The 21,670-nt window shown below is 32.8% G+C and overlaps 1 protein-coding gene across 5 annotated transcripts in view; it reads right to left on the bottom strand.

The window, feature by feature from the left end:
- CSMD3 (CUB and Sushi multiple domains 3) overlaps positions 1 to 21,670 on the bottom strand; it is a 1,245,805-nt gene that overhangs the window by 1,101,935 nt on the left and 122,200 nt on the right. For all 5 annotated transcript variants that reach the window (XM_082720053.1, XM_082720054.1, XM_082720055.1 and 2 more), the window contains exon 2: positions 19,075 to 19,297. In XM_082720053.1, coding sequence (XP_082576179.1) covers positions 19,075 to 19,297 — 223 coding nt within the window. The remainder of the gene's footprint in view (positions 1 to 19,074; positions 19,298 to 21,670) is intronic.

Below are 21,670 nucleotides of genomic sequence, written 5' to 3'. Positions count from 1 at the left end.
TACTGTATGGTGACTAACATAATTTAAAAAAGAAAAAGGAAAAAAAGAAAGAAAAATAACTTTTGTCCATTTTAAGTGACCTATTTTCCAACCCAATGGGCAATTCCCAACTCTCAGGGAACCTGAGGAGTGTGCTGCCTCAGCATTTGTCATAGGTCCTAATCGTGCTTCCTGCTTTTTTCACTTTGCTCCTAGGATACCTTGTTCATTTAGTTTCCTCTTACTTTCCTGGCCTTTATCTTTTACATCCTCTTCTGCTGCCTCTACCTGACCACCTTGATCTCTGTACTTGGAGATGTCAGACCTCAGTCCATAGACATCTTTTCTCTCTCAGTATTCTCATATAGAGCCATAATTTTTAACTTGCTTCTTTCTTCCCTCAGCTCCAGATTTTTATGTCCAAATGCCCACTTGATGTTGCTAGTTGTGTGCCTAGTAGGGCTTTTAAAATTAACATAACCAAATCAAACTTCTTATTTCTAACCCCATCCCAATGTGATCATTCTCTATCTGATTTCAGAAAAATATAACTAGATTTTTTTTAGCTTTTCATGGCAAAAAAAAAAAGAATTTTATTTGACTTTTTAAAAATATGTTAAATCTGCATAAACCTAAGGCAAGACACTCATCCATTTATCAATGAACACTTCTGTTGCTTCCATATCTTGGGTATTGTAAACAATGCTGCAATAAACAGGGATGCACGTATCTTTTTGAATTAATGTTTACATTTTCTTTGGGAATAGTGGAATTACAGTAGTGGAATTACTGGTCCATATGACAATTCCATTTTTAATTTTTTGAGGAAACTTCATATTCTTTTCCATAGTGACTGTACCAATTTGTGTCCCCATTACTAGTGCTTGAGGATTCCTTTTCCTCCACATCTTCACTAACATTCATTATTTCTTGTCTTTTTAATTTTAGCCATTCTGAGGGATGTAAGTGATATATCATGTGGCTTTGATTTGCATTTCCCTGATTATTAATATTGAATTTCTTTTCTTGCATCTGTTGGCCCTCTGTATCTCCTTTTGGAAGAAAAAAATGTCTATTCAAGTCCTCTAACCAGTTTTTTACTGTTTTTCTTTGTTGTTGTTGTTTTTAGGTTTTTTGTTTTGTTTTGTTTTGGTGTTGAGTTATATAAGTTATTTACATATTTTGGATATTAGCTCTTTATCAGATGTATTATTTGCTAATATTCTCCCCCACTAAGTAGGTTGCCTTCTTGTTTTGTTGATGATTTCCTCTGCTATGCAAAAGCCTTTTATTTTAATATAATCTCAGTAGATAATTTTTGCTTTTGTTTCCCTTGCCTTAGAAGACATATGTAGAAAATGTTGCTATAACTGATGTCAAATGAATTCATCTATGTTCTCTTCTAGGAGTTTTATGATATCAGGTCTCCTATTTAGATCTTAAATCCATTTTGAGTTTATTTTAATGTATGGGGTTAGAAAGTGAATCAGTCCTTGCCATTTGCAACATCTATGGACCTAAAGGGTATTTGCCAAGTGAAGTAAGTCAGACTGAGAAAGACAAATACCATATGATTTAACTCGCCTGAGGAATCTAAAAAAACAAAACACATGAATAAACAAACAAAAAAGCAGAATCAAACCTAAAGACACAAAGAAAAAACTGATGGTTGCCAGAGGGGAAGTGGTTGGTAAAACGGGTGAAGGAGAGTGGGAATATTCCATATTGTTATGGAATAATTAAGTCATAGAAATAAATGATACAGTGTAGGGAATATAGTCTATGATATTGTAAAAGGGTTGTATGGTGGCAGATGGTAGCTACACTTGTGGTGAACATTAGCATAATGTATAAATTTGTGGAATCAGTATGTTGTACACCTGAAACTAATGAAACATTGTGCCTCATCTACACTCAAATTTTTTTTTAAAAGTTTGATCTCATGCAATCAGAAAAGTACAAATTCAAACCATGACACAGCATTTACAACCAATGGATTATCAAAATTAAGATTTCTGTTAGCTCTCAAGTGCTGAATATATCCAGCATATATAATATATAATATATATAATATATATATATAATATATCCATTATATACACATTATAAATAATTTTTATATATTGTTGGTGGTATTGTAAAGTGGTGTGACCACGTGGGAAAACAATTAGCTTTATATAAATTTGAATAAATTTAAACAATTGTATCTTTTCTATATACACTGAATTGGCCCTTCACTCAGATCTAAGAGAATGTCTTGTACTCTGTGCCACAGATATATACAAGGTTATTCATAGCCACATTATCTGGTAAAGCAAAACTGAAAACAATACAAATGGATGTCTTCTAGAAAATATACAAAGTACATATAATCGTAATTGAATTGGGATAACTGCTTTAGACTGAAAGAAAATGGATAAACTACAGCAATGTGTCACAATTTGGCTGACTCTTAGAGACCTTATGTTGAGTCAAAATAAAAGTCTCAAAAACTATAAAACCATAAAATAAGCAAAATTAAACTTTACATTGTTTAAAGTTACATTCAAGTATGATTAAACTATATTTTTTTAATTAAGGAAGAGATGGCCTTAATATGGGAATATTTTTTTCTGGTGAAAAGTCAGAGTAAAACCAGGAAGAGATAGGGAAGAAACAAATATTGACACTGTCTTGGTTAAGTGGTAGACTTATTGGTGTTCATTCTAATATAATCCTTCATAAATTATATTTTATGTACTCATGTATTTTTATGTACAAAAATATTTTCAAAAGAGAGTATACAAGACATTCATATGGAAATAAAACTGGTAACTTATTACCAGTATCCTAGTAGATCTGGTGAGCAGTGGGTTGTATTAATATTGTTTGTTTGGTTTTTTTTTTTTTTTTTGGTTGAGTATTTTCTAGCATTCCCAAAATAATTTGGGATATTTTGTATCCAAAAATAATTTGACTTTTTAAACTAGAAAATATTATTTTAAAAATGAATGAAATGGGGCTGCTCTGATTGGTTCATACATTTAAAAAAATTACCACATATGTATTGGTAGCTGTTCTGACAAGTTCCATATTCTGTACAGTTTTTAGTTTTTCTGTCCACCAGAGTTTCACATATACTGAAGGATTCTGAAATTTTGTTTTGATTTTCAAATACCTTTATTCTTCTCCTACCCTCTTAAGCCCCCATGTTGCATCACCACTTCCTCATATCAGGGAGATCATATGATAGTTGTCTTTCTCTGCTTGACTTATTAGACTAAGCATGATACGCTCTAGTTCCATCCATGACCTCAAAAAAGCAATTTAAAAAGAAGCATATAAATATGATGCATTAATTTTAATATAGGTTAATGATAACAATATTTAATCACTAGATTTTGCCACTGATTTTATAAAGTCTTTATGTTTGTTGTAGAGGTATGTACAAGTTTATGATCCCTTCTATTTTCCAAGATTAATCTTTTTTTTTTTTAAGATTTTATTTATTTATTTGACAGAGAGAGATCACAAGTAGGCAGAGAGGCAGGCAGAGAGAGAGAGAGAGGAGGAAGCAGGCTCCCTGCTAAGCAGAGAGCCCGATGCGGGACTCAATCCCAGAAACCTGAGATCATGACCTGAGCCGAAGGCAGCGGCCTAACCCACTGAGCCACCCAGGCGCCCCCCAAGATTAATCTTTTAAATCTGCATTTGCAGAGGAATATTATTTAGAAAATGATCATGTACATTTCTTGAATACTTGAATTTAATTTTTATCTTCCCAACCTTTATACAAATTAGTATTATTATATTTTATAAAATCAAATCAAGAATTTTTAAATACCATTTTTTAATTTATACATAGTTAACTTATGATTTTTAAATATAACATTTAAAATACAATTGAAAAGACTTCAGGATTTCTAAAAAGATAACATGCATGCTCATGACTTAATCAATTATTTAGTTTTTATGTTGACAAATTTTATTATTTTCTATGTCAGCTCAGTATCTTCTACTATCATAAGAACACCCAACTTTAAACATTTATAAAGGAATGTTTACTTCTTCTATATACAATAATTTTTATGACAAAAATAGATCTTTGGGTACATGTCATCTCATAACAACAAATAGGTAATTTTTTTAAAGTAGACTCTGGGGGCACCTGGGTGGCTCAGTGGGTTGAGCCTCTGTCTTCAGCTTGGGTCATGATTTCAGGGTCCTGGGATCGAGCCCCGCATCGGGCTCTCTGCTAAAGCGGGGAGCCTGCTTTCTCCTCTCTCTCTCTGCTTGCCTCTCTGCCTGCTTGTGATCTCTGTCTGTCAAATACATAAATGAAATCTTTAAAAATAAATAAATAAATAAATAAAGTAGACTCTGATATAAGTATGGGTCCTTTAATGTTCTTGACCTTTAATTTGCATTTAGTAAAATGACTGTAAAATAAGTGGTCAGTAAAAGTTATCTGTTTCTGTGGTTTTCTAGTTTATAGTAAACCTAATAAATAATTCTAAAAATGGTATAGTTGAAATGTAAATAAAAGTAACTAATTAGTTGTGCCATTGAGATTCAGACTTCTGTGTCTTGAAAGTCTAATTTTATGATTTTGAAGAAATTAATGACCTTTCTGAAAATTATTTTTCTGTATAGTAGGCATATTGGGAAGAATTTCTGAAATGATATTATGAGAATTGTATATATATAGCCTGATATAGTGTATTCAGAAAAATGATCCATTTTAATAGATGTAGAGTATTTGTAGCTTCCCTTAGACTATCATATATTAACAAATTTAGATGAATTCACAAAGAGTTCATCTGGGATGCCTGATTTTAAAATTCTATTTGTGGTTTTAGATTACTATATGAAATTTTCTGTTACTCAAAACATTTATATTTATAAGAACATCTAGTTGCTTTCTGTGAGAAAAACCCGTATTTTGATTATGCCATTTTACAGAAGAAAAAAATGTTTATGGAGAGTAAGTGACTTGCAAAACAAATATCACTAGTTAGTGACTTATAACACCATGTATAGTTTGCTTTTAAAATAATCTGCTGTATTCCTGAAAGCAGGCTATTGGAAGTAAACCTTTCACAGATTTGCTATAAAAGATTGAATAAATATAATTCATAGAACAAAGTGTTTAAATTTGCTTGTTGACATCTTTTGTTTTATGATTTAACCCCTGCTTTAATGGTTTAATTTAGTCTGATTCTTCACTCAAAGCAACCTCAATTCTTTTTGGCAACATGCCTGGTATAAACAACAAATGATTGTGTTTACTCTTGAATCCTTGCCTTACACAGATTTGAAAGACTCTTTTATGTTGACAAAAAGTTCTAGAAATCCCGACTGTCCTTGAGATCTATCCAATCATTAATTTGAATGCTCCAAAGTGAGAAATGATATCGAATGAGAAGAGTCATTAACTGCCTAAGGTGCATCAAAATTTTAATTGGTTTTTTTTTCTAACTCACTTACATGTCCTCTGGTGATGCCATAAGTCTTTAGTAAATTAAACCGTTAGAGAGGAGGATACTAACCACAATATAACATCCTTTTCAAATGTGTTCATAGAAAAAACCCACTTATACCCTCAATTTCTGTGTTTTATGATGTCTGTATTTTTTATACAAGACTGTCACTATCACCAAGGACATAGTTGTATTAATAGTAACCAAAATCCATGTTGCCATTTGCAGATCTCATTAATACTATACATAAATAAGAACAACCTAGTATTGCTTCTCTTTATGTATTGAGTAAACAGTTGTTAATATCACATGTGATTTACACGTATCATTCACACAACACACACACACGTCATCTATGCCAGTGGGCCAAGTACTTAGAGCCTCTGTATTTCACAGACATTTTATTATACAAGAGAGATAATCAGAATACAAGGACTGGTTCTAACCTGAAGGAGGATGTCTTCCAAGTCAACACATTGGGTTGGGTCTTACCATATCAATCAAACCTGACAGCCTTCAGATGGGGACTTCGGAATAGAGTTAAATCAAGGGTGCAGTGCCATAAAAGTATACCTATGTCCATTTGTTTCTGTGGTCTAACAAGTCATTTAGATATTTTCTAATAATTTTTTTGTGGGAAAGTTGTTCTCTACCTCAATATTACACTTACAGGAAAGGAGGCAGATCATTGCATTGCAGTATAAGGAGAAGCAATTGGGAACAGGAGAAATTTTAACATGACTGTTAAGAAGTTACATGGGAAATTAAGTGAGCAAAGGAGAGTAATACAGACACAAAATTAATGACGTAAGAAGAAAATTATAGTTGTTGCTCAGGAATATTTATGCGGACACTGCCAACATTTTCTGAAAGAGGAAAAGTCCACCAGTTGTACAAATGGGAACTCAAGCTATGGCTCATTCTCTTTTCATTCTAATTAGCATTCCTTCATTATGTACCTTAAGATTGTGGATTCTAGGGTTATGTAAAAAATTCCAGCAAGTTTGTAAAATTAAACAAGACATTGTGGTAAGATATATTACATCTATTATATTTATCCCTCACAATACTGAAAAAAATACTGGATAAATAATATTCAATAACAATAAAAGAATAAAGTTCAGAGAATTTAGCCAGAGAATGAAGTATATTTTTTAACTATAACCATGGGGGTATATATAGATTTTGGCTAGTCACAAAGTAAAAAAAATCAAAAACAAGGGGTAGTTTTATGATAGAAATAAGAAAAATGAGATAGAGCTTTCTCTAGCAAAATTTAGTTGATCAAGTAGTCATTTTTAAAAGCTACTTGAGGGCGCCTGGGTGGCTCAGTGGGTTAAGCCACTGTCTTCGGCTCAGGTCATGATCTCAGGGTCCTGGGATTGAGTCCCGCAGCGGGCTCTCTGCTCAGCAGGGAGCCTGTTTCCTCCTCTCTCTCTCTCTCTGCCTGCCTCTCTGCCTACTTGTGATCTCTCTCTGTCAAATAAATAAATAAAATCTTTAAAAGCTACTTGAAATATGCTTCATTGTAACTGTGCTCAGTAAAATGCAATCCAATATAGTTATTGAACTGTCAGTTCCAGGATTTTTTAATATGTAGGCCATCTTAATTCTTACTCACTAGAATAACCACAGAGGGTAAAATGAACATAGACTTCTTCATACTTTCAGGGCTTATCATAGATCTAAATATAGAAGATAATGTTACTAAGTTTCAGAAGAAAATGTAGGAGAACTTTTTTCCATCTTTGGATAAGTAATTTTTTATGAGACTAGAAAGGACTAACAAATTTTAAAACTAATAAATTGGACTTCTCCAAAATTAAAAATTTCAGCTCATCCAAAGATGTGCAACAAAATGAAAAGAAAATTAAAGATAGGAAAAACACATTTGCAATGTTTGGTGGACTGAATATATATATATATATATACAAACACATATATATTTGTCAAAAATGGTATAAGGATTGAATAAAGACACAATTCAAAAATATCAGGACAAACAACCCAATTAAAAATAGACAAAAAGTTTGAACAGATACTTCATAAGATATATCAATAAATGCTCAATAAGCACAAAAGAAAAGTGCTTAATAGCATTAGTCATCACAGAAATGCAAAATAAAAACACAATGAAATTGTCAACTTCAAATGTTGGCAATGATGTGGAGCAATCAGAATTCTTACACAATAATGGCAGAATATAAAATAGGTCTTGGGGCACCTGTTTGGCTCAGTCACTTAAGCAGCTGACTTTTGATTTCGGCTCAGGTCATGATCTCACGGGTCATCAGAGTGAACGTCCTCAGGCTCCATGCTCAATAGGAAGTCTGCTTAAGGATTCTCTTTCTCCCTCTCCTGCCCCTCCCCCAACTCTTGCTTTCTATCTCAAATAAATAAAGCATTTTAAAAAATAATAAAAAGTAGTGAAAACACCTTGAAAATCTATTTGGGAGAATTTTGTGATATTAAATAAAGATTTACCTAATCATCCAACAATTCTACTACTAGGTACTTATCTAGACAAATGAAAATGCATCCACAGGAAGACAAGAAGGGCATATCAATTGCATCTTCATTCAGAATACCTCCAAACTTAAAAAAATGCAAATTTTATTTTAACAGAAAAATAATTCATGTGATGAAATGTTACTGCACAATATAAAGGAATAAACTGTTGACATAACAGTGTGTATGAGTCTCAAAAATAGTATGCTTAGTGAAAAAGATTAAACACAAAAAGTACAATTTGTAGCATTCAATTTCTATGAATATAAATATAGAAGGGGAAAACTAATCTGTGGCAAAGCAAATAAGTACAGCGGTTCCTTCCGAAGTGTGGGGATGGACTGAAAAGGAATTAGGATAGGACTTTCCAGAATGATGAAAATATATGTAGATTCGTAGGGATGTTACCTGAGTTTATACATGCTTCATCAAAACATAATTGTACACTTAAGATCTGAATATCAAGCTATAGGAAATTAATGCCCCAATTATAAATAAAGTTTTGATTCTAACATATATTAACTTAATTCAAAGTATAATTCAATGTTGTCTATTTAGTCAACAGAGATAACAAGATGTTTATATATAAATGTGCATGCTTAAAGTTTGTCTCTATTGACTTAGGGCCATTATCAGGAAAATAAAAGGAAGAACTCTTTAGAAAAAAATAAAATGATTTTGATAGACTCATATAATTATTGAGATGTCAAAATGTTTAACTTTAAAAATTAGTTTTGTTTTTCACAATCCCTTTATATTATCAAGTGTGTGAACTTAGATGGTGAATTTGAAAATTTCAGAAATTCTGATATGGTTTTGATTATTTGAAGGTCTAATTAACTGAGAGTGGAATTAGTCAAGACTCATATTTAAAATGCTGTTCTCTCTTCCAGTTTAAAATTTAAATTCTAAATTTCTAACTAATATATGTCAGAAAAATATACTTGAGGGGTGCTTGGGTGGCTCAGTGGGTTATGCCTCTGCCTTTGGCTCAGGTCAAGATCTCAGGGTCCTGGAATCGAGCCCCACATGGGGCTCTCTGCTCAGCAGGGAGCCTGCTTCCTCCTCTCTCTGCCTGCCTCTCTGCCTACTTGTGATCTCTGTCTGTCAAATAAATAAAATCTTTATATATATGTGTGTGTGTATATATATATATATATATATATATATATATATATATATATATATTTGAAATTTGGAATAGATATAAAGGATCCAGAAAATTAATTTTTTCTAATGTCTCTGGGTATCCAAGGTAAAAATCTTAAAATTCAAAAACTAGTAAAAAAGGGGGAAAAAGTCCTCATAGCCCCATCACCATAACCACAACTGTCATTTTGGAGTGAATCTTTCAGTTCCTAAACAAACACAGTCACAAATGCACCAAGCATTTTTATATTATTATGCATGCTGTTTTAAGTCTGTTTTTTTTTTTATTCTAGCCAGTAATATATTGTGAACCCTTTCTCTGTCCATAAAAATTCTTATAAGTTTTGTGATCTAATTGCTGAATTTTATTCATTGGTTTCTATCAAAAAGCACTCCTAATATTGCTACCTTCAACAAAACAGCAAAATAAATTCTGTGTCTAATTTGGAGATGGAGACATTTGATTGATTGATAAGTAATAACCTTAAATACTAGTTATTACTGTTGTAGTCCTTCAGAAAGAGAACATAGATTGATATTCCCATTACTCATGCAACAAAGTACCTAAATGTCTTCACCAATAGTGTTTACAATTGTTTAGGTCTTAGTTTCATATTTGAAAAATATTACATTGTTACTTTTGTTTTTTTTGATAGCTACTAAGATTTATTTTTACTAGTTTCTTATTTTACATTATTAATTTAACATTTTTCTTTTGTGAAGTCCCTGTGCATATTTTTGCATATTTCCATTCATATGACTATACTTTTCATATTTTTAGGTCATTTATATTAAGTACTTCATGACTTTTTGTTTTATATATCTTGAAAATGATTTTGATAATTATTTAAATATCTATTTTATTTTATGTATATCTTGATTATAGAAAATGTTTTTATTCATAGTGTCACATCTTGCAACCTTTATATATTTTGGTTAAGCTTTAAATGATAGGAAATTAAGTTTATACAAATAAATTTTGAGAAGTTATACTATGTTAGATATTTTAATTTTCTCAATATTTTTATTGTTCACTGCCATTAAATATAAAAAATTCGCATTTTCATATAAAATAACTTTTCCTTAAGATGAAATGGAATAGAGTTACATATAATGTTATGTAACTTTTGTTACTCATCTCATATCTACTTCTCTCATAGAATTCACTATATCAATAAATGGTGACTTTTTGTTAGTTGTTGACAGAGTCTGTTTTCCACAGAATAGCTTAAGTGATCCTTTCAGATCCTAAAATAAAACAGGTCATAGCTTACAGGAATTGCAAAATGTGACCTTACTGGTGGTAGAAATTGCAACAGGACTGCCTTCTTGTGAATGTATTTCAAAATGGGTCTCTTTTCCCCACACTGAAATAGTACCATGGGTTGGGGTAGGGCCCTGAGCCTGACTAAAGTAGCACAGGCTGAATTGTTGGATCCAAGGCCTGGCAACTTTGTGCAGGACAAAAGTTGACTATGTTGACATGACCCAAGTTAGGTCATGTCACATCCATACTCAAAACTCTCTGATAGCCTTCTAGCACACTCAAAAAAAATTCAGTCTTGTATAGACTTACCCAATTGCATCAGTTCTCAGGCCTCATTGTATACTCATCTTCACATGCATGATCCACAATTAGGAAGTTTGCCCTGGTTATTCCTTTTCCTTGGAAATCTCTCGCTTCCATTTTTCATCCCAGCTCTCACTGGTTCTACTCAACCGGCTCTGACCACAACATTTGAAACTTCAAATTTGTGTAGTATCACCATAGTGGAATAAAAGTTTTCTCCTATCTTCCCCTAAAGAACACTGAGTAGACAATTGTTCATGAATGAGATACCCTTTGTAGAAGTCCAGGGGTCCAACAAAGATGTTCCAGTTCATCACTGGAGCAAAAAATTTTAAGACTGGATGCATCAAAGTGGCTAAGAGGAAGATTTTCACTTTACCTGTGTCATTCTTTCCTCAGGATGACACAGATGAGACTTCTTACCCCTTGATTTCTTTCATGGGGTAAGTGAGAATATATGAATGACGGTCAGGTTTCCCAGCTGTATAAGACGTTGCCAGAGAGACCCATTTCTTTTTCATCCCACCCAGAATACTGGGGGACAGAAACCAGTTGGGAGATTGGAATTTATGGCTCTCAGAGGGCTTCATACTGCTACAGGATCTACTTACAACATCATGGATTCCATTACGAAGCCTTCCCATGGAGCACCTGCAGATGCTCCAACTGACCTTTCTTTCTCTCTGAACAAATAAAAACCCATAGACAGAGGGTTTCACTGGTGAATTATACCAAAAATATGAAGAATTAAAGTCCAATCTTTTAAAACTCTTCCAAAATATTGAAGAGGGAGAACTCTTCCAAATTTTATGAGACTACCATTACCCTAATACCAAAGCCAGATAAGGACAACACAATAAAACTACAAGCCAACACCCTTGATGAATGTAGGTGCAGAAATTTCAACAAAATGCTAGCAAACTAAAGTCAACAGCACATTGAAAGGATTATACACCACAATTTGGGGATTTATCTGGGTGCAAAGATGTTTCAATATATAAAAATTAATCAGTGTTATGCATCACATTAATATAAAGAAAAATAAAAATTACATGACTATTTCAATAGATGAAAATCCATTTGACAAAAATTCACATCTACCTGTGATAAACACTCTTAATAAATTAGATACTGGAGGTACATAACTCAACATAATAAAATCCATATAGGATGACCCCACAGCTAACATCATATTCCATGATGAAGGTCTGAAGAGCTTTCCTCTAAGATGTAGAACAAGACGGTTGCTGACTACTCACTACTCATATTCAGTACAGTATTGGAAGTCCTAGCCAGAGCAAACAGGTAAGAAACTTAAATAAAAGGCGTTAAAATGCAAAAGGAAAATGTAAATTTGTCTTTGCATGTGATATGGTTTTACATATGGAAAATCGTAAAGACAGTAACACCCTGTTAGAAGTAAAGAACTAATTCAGTAAAGTTGCAAATAACAACAAAAAAAAAATACAAAAATCAGTTGCATATTTATATCCTAAAAATGAACCAGAAATAAAGGAAACAATACCCTTATAATAGCACTGAAAACAATGAAATGCTTTGAAATCAATTTAACCAAGTAAGTGAAAGACTTTTACACTGAAAAAAAGAAAAAACTTTGATGAAAAAAATAAAGACATAAATAAATGGAAAGCTACTCCTTGTTCATGGATAAGAAAAGGATTAATATTATTAAAATAAATAATTTAATTATAATTGGTTAATAATTAATATAACAATGGTGACTAATAATGAAAATTTACCCAAAATTGTCTGTGGAGTTAATGTAGTCCTTTTCAAAATTCCAGTGGCATTTTTTAATAGAGACAGGGAAATCATTCCTAAAATGTATATGAAACCCACAAAGGGCCCCGAATTGCCAAAGCAATCCAGTAAGAAGAACTGTGAGAAGGAAAAAGTTGAAGTAAAAAGAACAAAGTAGGAGGCATCACATTTCCTGATTTCAAACTACGTTACAAAGCTAAGTCACCAAAACAATATGGTACTGGCAAAAAACAAATTAGACCAATGGAACAGAATAGAGAGCAAAGGAAGAACCACCCCCCTCCCCAACACACACACACAGTCAACTAATATTTGATGAATAAGCCAAAAATAGCCAATGGGGAAAGAATAGTGTTTTTAATAAATTGTGCTGGGAAAACTGGATAAACAACATATGCAAAAGAATGAATTTGATCTCTGTCTTATACCACAAATAATCCAATTAAAAATGGACAGAGGAGACTTTTTTCCACTGTATATTTTTTCCTGTTTTGTCGAAGATTATTTGACTATAGAGTTGAGGATCCATATCTGGGCTCTCTACTCTGTTCCTCTGGTCTATGTGTCTGTTTTTATGCCAGTACCATGCTGTCTTGGTGATCACAGCTTTGTAGTAAAGCTTGAAATCAGGTAACGTGATGCCCCCAGTTTTATTTTTGTTTTTCAACATTTCCTTAGCAATTCGGGATCTCTTCTGATTCCATACAAATTTTTGGATTATTTGCTCCAGCTCTTTGAAGAATACCGGTGGAATTTGATTGGAATGGCATTAAAAGTATAGATTGCTCTAAGCAGTATAGACATTTTAACAATGTTTATTCTTCCCCTCCAAAATTGCAAGACAGGGAACAACATGTGCTGGAGGGGATGTGGAGAAAGGGGAACCCTCTTTCACTATTTTTGGGAATGCAAGTTGGTGCAGCCTCTTTGGAGAACAGTGTGGAGATTCTTCAAGAAATTAAAAATAGAACTTCCCTATGACCCTGCAATTGCACTACTGGGTGTTTACCCCAAAGATACAGATGTAGTGAAAAGAAGGGCCATATGTACCCCAATATTTATAGCAGCAATGGCCACAGTTGCCAAATTGTGGAAAGAACTAAGATTCCCTTCAACAGACGAATGGATAAGGAAGATGTGGTCCATATACTCTATGGAGTATTATGCCTCCATCAGAAAGGATGAATACCCAACTTTTGTAGCAACATGGACGGAACTGGAGGAGATTATGCTGAGTGAAATAAGTCAAACAGAGAGAGTCAATTATCATATGGTTTCACTTATTTTTGGAGCATAACAAATAGCATGGTGGACATGGGGTATTAGGAGAAGGGAGTTGGGGGAAATTGGAAGGGGAGGTGAACCATGAGAAACTAAGGACTCTGAAAAACAATCTGAGGGGTTTTAAGTGGGGGGGGGAGGTTGGGGGAATCAGGTGGTGGGTATTATAGAGGGCACGGATTGCATGGAGCACTGGGTGTGGTACAAAAACAATGAATACTGTTATGCTGAAAATAAATTAAAAATAATTTTTTTTTTAAAAAATAGGCAGATGGGACGTTTGGGTGGCTCAGTTGGTTGAGCGGCTGCCTTCGGCTCAGATCATGGTCCTGGCATCCTGGGATCGAGTCCCGCATCGGGCTCCTTGCTCGGCGAGGAGCCTGCTTCTCCCTCTGCCTCTTCCTGCCATTCTGTCTGCCTGTGCTTGCTCTCTCTCCCTCTCTCTCTGACAAATAAATAAATAAAATCTTAAAAAAAAAAAATGGGACCTGCTTAAACGTTTTTCCTAAGAAGTCACACATGTGTTCAATAGTTAAGTTAAAAGTTACTTTACTTGACATCACTAATCATCAGAGAACTAGAAATCCATATTACAATGAGATATTACCTCACACCTGTTAGAACGTTTATTATTAAAAAAGAGAGATAACAGGTATTGGTGAGGATATCAAAGAAAAGGAACACTTGTGCTCTGGGGGTGGAATTGTAAATTTGTTCAGCCACCATGGAAGACATTGGATATTCTTTTAAAAATTAAAAATGGAACTACCAAATGATCTAGCATTCCACTTCTGGGCACATGTGCAAAGGAAATAAAGTCACTATCTTGAAGAAATATCTACACTCTCATGTTTGTTGTAGCTTTATTTACAATAGTTAAGAGATGGAAACAACCTAAGTGTCCATTGATAGATGATAAATCAGCCACTAGTCCTAGATATCACTTATATGTGGATTCTAAAAAAGCCAAACTCAGAATAATGGTGTAGAAAGTAGAGTAGAAAGAGTAGAGTAGAATGAACTGAGTAGAATGGTGTTGCCAGGGGCTGAAGGTTGGGAATATCAGAGATGTTGGTCAATATTACATGTTTTCAGTTATAAAATGAAAAGTCTTAGACATAGATCAGAGTAATTATAGTTAACAATACTATGTTTATATACTTGAAAGCTGCTAAGAGAAAAAATCAGATTCTGTATATACACAGAATATTGTATATATTGTATATATACAAATCAGGTTTATGTATAATACATATATATGCACACATATACATATATATACATATAAATATATTATTGTAATAATATATACACATGTATACATATGTACTATATATATACATACATACACACACACACACACACATATATATATGTGATTATCACAATAAGGATAACACCTCTATCAGCTCACATAATTGCCATATGTGTGGTGAGAATCTGATTTGTTCTCTCAGCAACTTTGAAGTATACAAAACACATATAAAATGGTATGTGCTTTGGTGAGTGCTGTGAAGTGTGTAAACCTGGTGATTCACAGACCTGTACCCCTGGGGATAAAAATATATGTTTATAAAAAATAAAAAATAAAATAACAATCAAAAGCATAAAACTCTCTCTCTCTCTCTCTCTCTCTCTATATATATATATATATATATATATATAAAATTGTCATGTTGTATGCCTTAAACAATGTTCTATGTGAATTATCTTGGTTAAACTCGAGAAAATTAAAATAGCAGACTCTCTCCTCACTACCTGTCCCCCTCAGATAAATTTCTATTTCTGTACAGCAGCTGTTTATTTTTATTGCCTGCCTTCCCCCAAAAGAGTTTTTATATGTTTACACTTACCTGCATGATATTTACCTCTTTTACTTTAGCATTATAGCATCATTAATTCATGAAAATTCAGGCAATTTAAGAAGATAAAACCCATGTTGTGGTCGTTTCTACACTATGACCATGACTTTATGATAGCTATGTCCCTTTTTTCAATGACAAGCTTAGAACGTATTTCTTTAGAAAATTAAACATTCTTAAAACTGAACTTTGTTTCTAACAGTAAAATAAAAAGTGTGAATGGGAACATTTTGATACTGTGACCTATTTTGTCTGTTGACTGGTCCTGAGATTTCTTCATGTCAATTTCTACAATGACTTTGGAATTAAATGCTGTTTTTCTGGAATAGTTTTCACCTAGGGATCGTGGTTTGAGGTTATCTGAATTAAATCTACTGCTAATATCTGAATTACTTATAAAAGAAAAAAAAACAAAAATGTCTTGTAATAGAATAATGAAATGAATTATAGTATAATTAAATATAAGCATCTGATAACCTGATAACAAATTCTAGTGACATGTGAAATATGTATATTTCAATGTAGAGAGATTAAATAAGAACATAAATAGCATATGTAGTATGATATTAAATATGTAAATATAGTCCCATAAGATTATAATTCTTTTTTACCTTTTGGTATAATTTTTTTTTATTGAGAAAGTACAATATTTACACGAAAATAAAGCTTAGAATTTCTTTCCTGCATCAAGTAAACCAAATTGTTTAAATGTACCAGCATCAGATATAAGCTAAATATGGAACTATGAAGGAATTCTCTAATGGTGTTTTGATGCAAGTGCCACATCCAGCCCCCAATATCAGCTTTTATTTAATAAATTACCAACTCACAGGAAAATAAGCAGGATCATCAAAAATTGCAGTTTTAGAGAATATTTAAAAGTATGAAATTGTGTTTGGTAAATCCAATATGCCTCTACTTACACAAGCAAGAATGACAAGACCTACAGACCATCTTCTCTACTTTATTTCAAGACAGTTATAGCAAGCCATTAAAAAATCACTATTGGAATTCATGGAAGATAACAAAATATAGGTATCAAATTTCCAAAAGATAGAGAAAAGCAGACATACCATAAGGACATGTATTAAGTGAGAATGTGAGAGAAGAAAAAAGCAAGAAAACAGTGAGTCAAAGAGACAGACAATGAATCAAACTACCAGCAGCAGTTTCAACTTCAGACTTTGTATATAAACACAGTCTGGAAGGTGTTGTAGGTTACACACTAGATTTTTTCTCCTCGTCTTTCTAATTCAAATCAGCTATAACATTAGCAACAGGATTTCTTTAAGCATAAAAACCAATAGATGTCTTATATATCCACGAGAGTAAAAATGATATAAGATTTATATTAGAAGAGAGGTCATAAAACAAATACCAAGAATAAATTTGTAATTTATCTTTTGGTTTATATCTTTTTATGTTATACATGTTTAAAATATTTGTTATTTATCTATACATTAAATTTTGTCAAAGAAAAATGGGCTTTGATTTATATATCAATACATAAGCCATGGAGATTATATACATTATTTATGAATTATATATTATGAATTTTATTTCATTTTTTGTTTTGTTTTGTTTTTTACAAGCTTACGTTCTAAACTGAGAAAAAGCTGGGTTGCAGTGATGATCCTGCCTCTTGATACTTTCAACAAAATTAACCTTTGGCAAGTAATGTAAGACACATTTTCCCAATTGTAAAATTTGATGATAATAATAGGAATATTTCACATTGCTTGAGAAGTTAAGTAATATAATGACTACAAAATACTTGGTAGTGTCAGGTACAGGGGACTTAATAAATGCTAAGGATTAGATTTATTGAGTTTTCATTACATTGTAGTACACACAGAATCTCTGTAAATTAAGTGCTATTATTCCCATTTACAAATTAGAAAAGAAAGAATGAAAAGAAAAAATTGATTTTCCCTGTCTGACAAAGTTTTTTAACTTCCCAGAGGCCACAATTGTTTCTCCAAGAAAAGGAGCAAAGGTAAAATAGAAATGTGTTTTCTCATTTTCAAGGGGATCTAGAGAGAATAGATACTTAGGCAAACCGTACTATCAGTGGTTTTATAGCTAGAAACTGCCAGGTAGCATTGAGTGCTTTATTTCTTTTTTATATTTACATCAGTTATATCGCACACATTGCTTCTGTTAAGAAAATATGCAAAAAGCTTTGTCCTTTTACTTTTATATGTATCATTTTAGCCAGCTGGAAACTCTAAGAATTATCTTTCTATTCTCTTTTAGCCTGTAGTATGTATGATTGGATACATAACCTGTGTGCAGGTGAACACAGATACCTGCCCACCTCCCCCCCCCCCAGCCCGTCTCCTGTGCACAGTGCTGTCTGTTTTCTATCTTGACTTGGTGCTATGTCATTAACAAAAGACATTCAGCTTTTAATGATCTTGGCCATGATAATGAAATAACACTGTTAGACATGTCAGCCTTACTGTATACTTCTTAAAGGAATAGACATTGAAAGACTTCATGTAAGGGAAGAAATAATTAGAAATACTCCATAAGTGAACAACAAACAACAAACAAATAAACAGGAATCAAACTAGCGAACTTTTCTTTGCATAAACGTGTGGTTTGGAACAACACAGACATTTTATCTATCGTTCTGAGTGTAAACATAACCAAGTATGTAATGAGTCTTTAAATCTTAAGAGTTTATCTGCTTAGAATATTTTGAGTTAAAAGTTCAAAAATGGTTTACTATAGTTAAAAAATTACACATTTTGGTAAAAATCTGGGACTTAATGAAATATGTAATATTTTGAACTTGATTGAAGTAGAGTTGATTTATATTTAAAATGAGCTTTTGATAAGACATCAAAAATTTCTCATATAATTAGATACCCTATATTCTAAGAAGAAATTTTGAAAAAGCACTTAAATAATAGGCAGGTGTCAGATGATTTTCACACCTGTTTTATCAAGTAGTTTAAAAACAGGTAATTTCATTTGTATAGACAGAAATGTAAACTTCCCAGTTAGTGACCTAAAAGATCCAACTTTTCAGATATTTAGGTTTTTATACCATGCACAATGTATAAAATTAATGTATTTTTATATGAATATTGGTTTTTACATATTTTTGCACATTGTTGTATATTAAAATTGAGTATCCACATTGCATGGTATGCTTTCACTTTATCAACAGTTATTACCCATAAATAATGAAGCCTGAAAATAAGTATTTAAAAAAACAAATACTTTTAACCAATCTAAAGAGGTCATTATTAATTTATGTTCACTTTTTTGCGAGACAATATTAATATACTAATATTATAAAGTCAAACATACTGAGCTAATTTGTGCCTGAGATTATATAATTCCAAATAAATAAAAATAAAATGGTGAATATGACTTTATTACAATTGTACCACAAACATTACGTACCCTGTGTAAAATGAAATTTTACCCATTACATATTTTCCCTCCATTCTTCCATTCAAAACACACTAACCTTGTCCTAAAGTTTGTAGGATGAGGATGTCCATCATATAAGGATAAGTAGTCATATTCTTCTTCTAGAGCAAATGACTGAAAAACAATTTGTATTCTATTCCGTTCTTCTGCTATTATTACCCATGTACAGTTTGCACCATTTGGATATCCATATGGAAAACCAGGGCTTTCTATAGTGCCATTAAGTCCTTTTAAAGTTCCACCACATGTATAAATAAATCCTGAAACAAAAGACAAATAAACAGACATTAATATTGAATAAAGCACAAAAAATCCAGGAGACAGTATAGTTTTGAAAAAAAAAAAAAAACTTTTGTTTTTCTAAGACCTATGTGGTCATAATTTTGTAAATAGCAAAGAATAGGTAAATTATCTAGATTTCTTTCTTAAAAAGATAAGCAAAATCCTAAAAACTAGCAAAAATAACTAGCAAAATCCTAAAAAAAACAAAAACAAAAAACAAAAAAAACTTGTCATCTACCAAACATCTTACGGTTAGCAATTATAGAATAGTTGATGAAGTAAAATTCTCCACACATCATTTTCCATTTCATGATCCAACAGAAAAACAAAATCTTAGAACATGGTATCTTCTCTCGAAGTAGTTTCCAAACTAATCATGGACAATCATAAACAGCAATGAAAACTAAATGATTTTTTAAGGTATGCCTTAAAAATCAACTTCACTTTTTCTTGGTAAAACATGCTCATTTTTGTGTGTCCATATCTGTGCCATGTAGCCAGTCTGCCTTGGGAAAATCCTTCCTACCCTGGTTCTACCAGAAGGATAAATTATTCAGATCTTTAAAAAACCAATATACGTTATCATTCTTTCTTTGACTAGAATAGTTGGATATTAGGATAAACACAATCTTTAACTATATCAGAGTGAAACCTAAGGTTAGGAAGAAAATACATTGAAAATTTGAATCCTGGACAACTGACAGCAGCCATTTATTTGTTTGTTTAGTTTATTTATTTGAGAGAGAGAGACAGAGAGGGAGCACAAGCAGGGGAAGTGGTAGAAGGAGAGGGAGAAGCAGGCTCTCCATTGAGCAGGGAGCCCAATGTGGAGCTCCATCCCAGAACCCTGGGATCATCACCTGAGCAGAAAACAGATGCTTAACCGACTGAGCCACCCAAGCACCCTGAAAGCAGCCATCTTAAAAACTTCCATGGCTCAGGGAGCCCAGGTGGCTCAGTTCGTTATGTCTAACTCTTGATTTTTGTCCCAGGTCATGATCTCGGGGTCATGGCATAGAGCCCTCCATGAAGCTCCACACTCAGAGAGGAGTCTGCTTGAGGAGTCTTTTCCCCACTGCCCCTCCTCCTGCTAAAAAAATAAATAAAACTTAAAAAAAAAAAAAAGGAACTTACATGGTTCTGTGAGAGTGCTAATTCTATGGGAAATCTGAACTATTGACAGCTTGACTCTTGGAGACATCTAGAAAACATACAATGTTTCTTGAGAAAATGGTGTTTCCAGATCTGTGGGTTGTGCATGAAGCTTATGGGCCAGGAAGCTGTTAAGTCAGAAATATGAGCTAACTGAGGGGAAAGAACACTTTATTACCCAAAGCATCTATATTTGGAACTGGATATAGAAATGTAGGAAATATGGGGCTCCCCTCTCTGAGAAGGAATGAGTATATGATAGGTATGGGTATTGTTTTGAAAAATATGAATGGGAAGCCAGAGTTGTAGATTGTGGCAGACAGAGAATGATGTGGGATACTGTATATTCGTTCTTTTCTCTTTTCACAAGAATACTATGCTTTTGCCAGTGTATCCACTTCTCTACCAAACAACTGTATGCTTTAGAGTAGCTGGGTCTACTGACCCCAATGGTGAGGCAGGTGGCTCAGGGCTGAATTAATCACTACAACCCAACCCTCTTATCCACATTTACTTCAGGAACGTACTCTGACTATCTCTATTTTACCACAAAATCCTAAACCTGGGATATTCAGAATTGATATAAACAGTTCTTGTGATTCTTTTTGGCCTTTTAAAAAGTTACCAAGAAGTTGAATAAGGTAGAAGTTTAAAAAAAATCAATATTTGTGTGTATACCTATATTTTGCTCATGCACCAAAAGTCAAATAGGGCATTTTATGATTTTCAAAAATAAAAAAAAGGAGAAAGGTCCCTTTTAAATTGCTTCTTGCAGAGCAATTACTTTGAAGCCTTAGGTTAATTAGCTATCACCCATTTCTATTAGTTTTCTGCCTGAACAGCTTCCAATTTGAACTTCATAACTAAATGCAAGCATGAATCCCTTCAGCTACAATCTGATCTATGGGCTGTTTTTTCTGTTTTGTTTTGTTTTTTTCTTTTTTTTTTTTATTCTCAAGCCCCATAACCCTGATGGCTTTAGAAAAAGGACATATGTCCTAAAATAACATGTTCAGCTCTGGCCACTAATTCTTTAAGGGCCTGCTGATTCATACATTTCAGTTCCTTTTCTTTTTTGTTTCTCAAGGCAGATTAAGAATTACACCTATTTTTAAGCTTTCTCAACTGTGTTCTTCATTTTATTTTCATTTTTTTGTTTATACTGAAGTTTGATTAAACATCACATTATTCATAATAAC

This window comes from Mustela nivalis, assembly GCF_964662115.1.
Source record: "Mustela nivalis genome assembly, chromosome: 2".
NCBI classification, from domain to species: Eukaryota; Metazoa; Chordata; class Mammalia; order Carnivora; family Mustelidae; genus Mustela; species Mustela nivalis.
The sequence above is the reverse complement of the archived record's forward strand: the minus strand, read 5'-3'. Positions and strand labels throughout refer to the sequence as shown.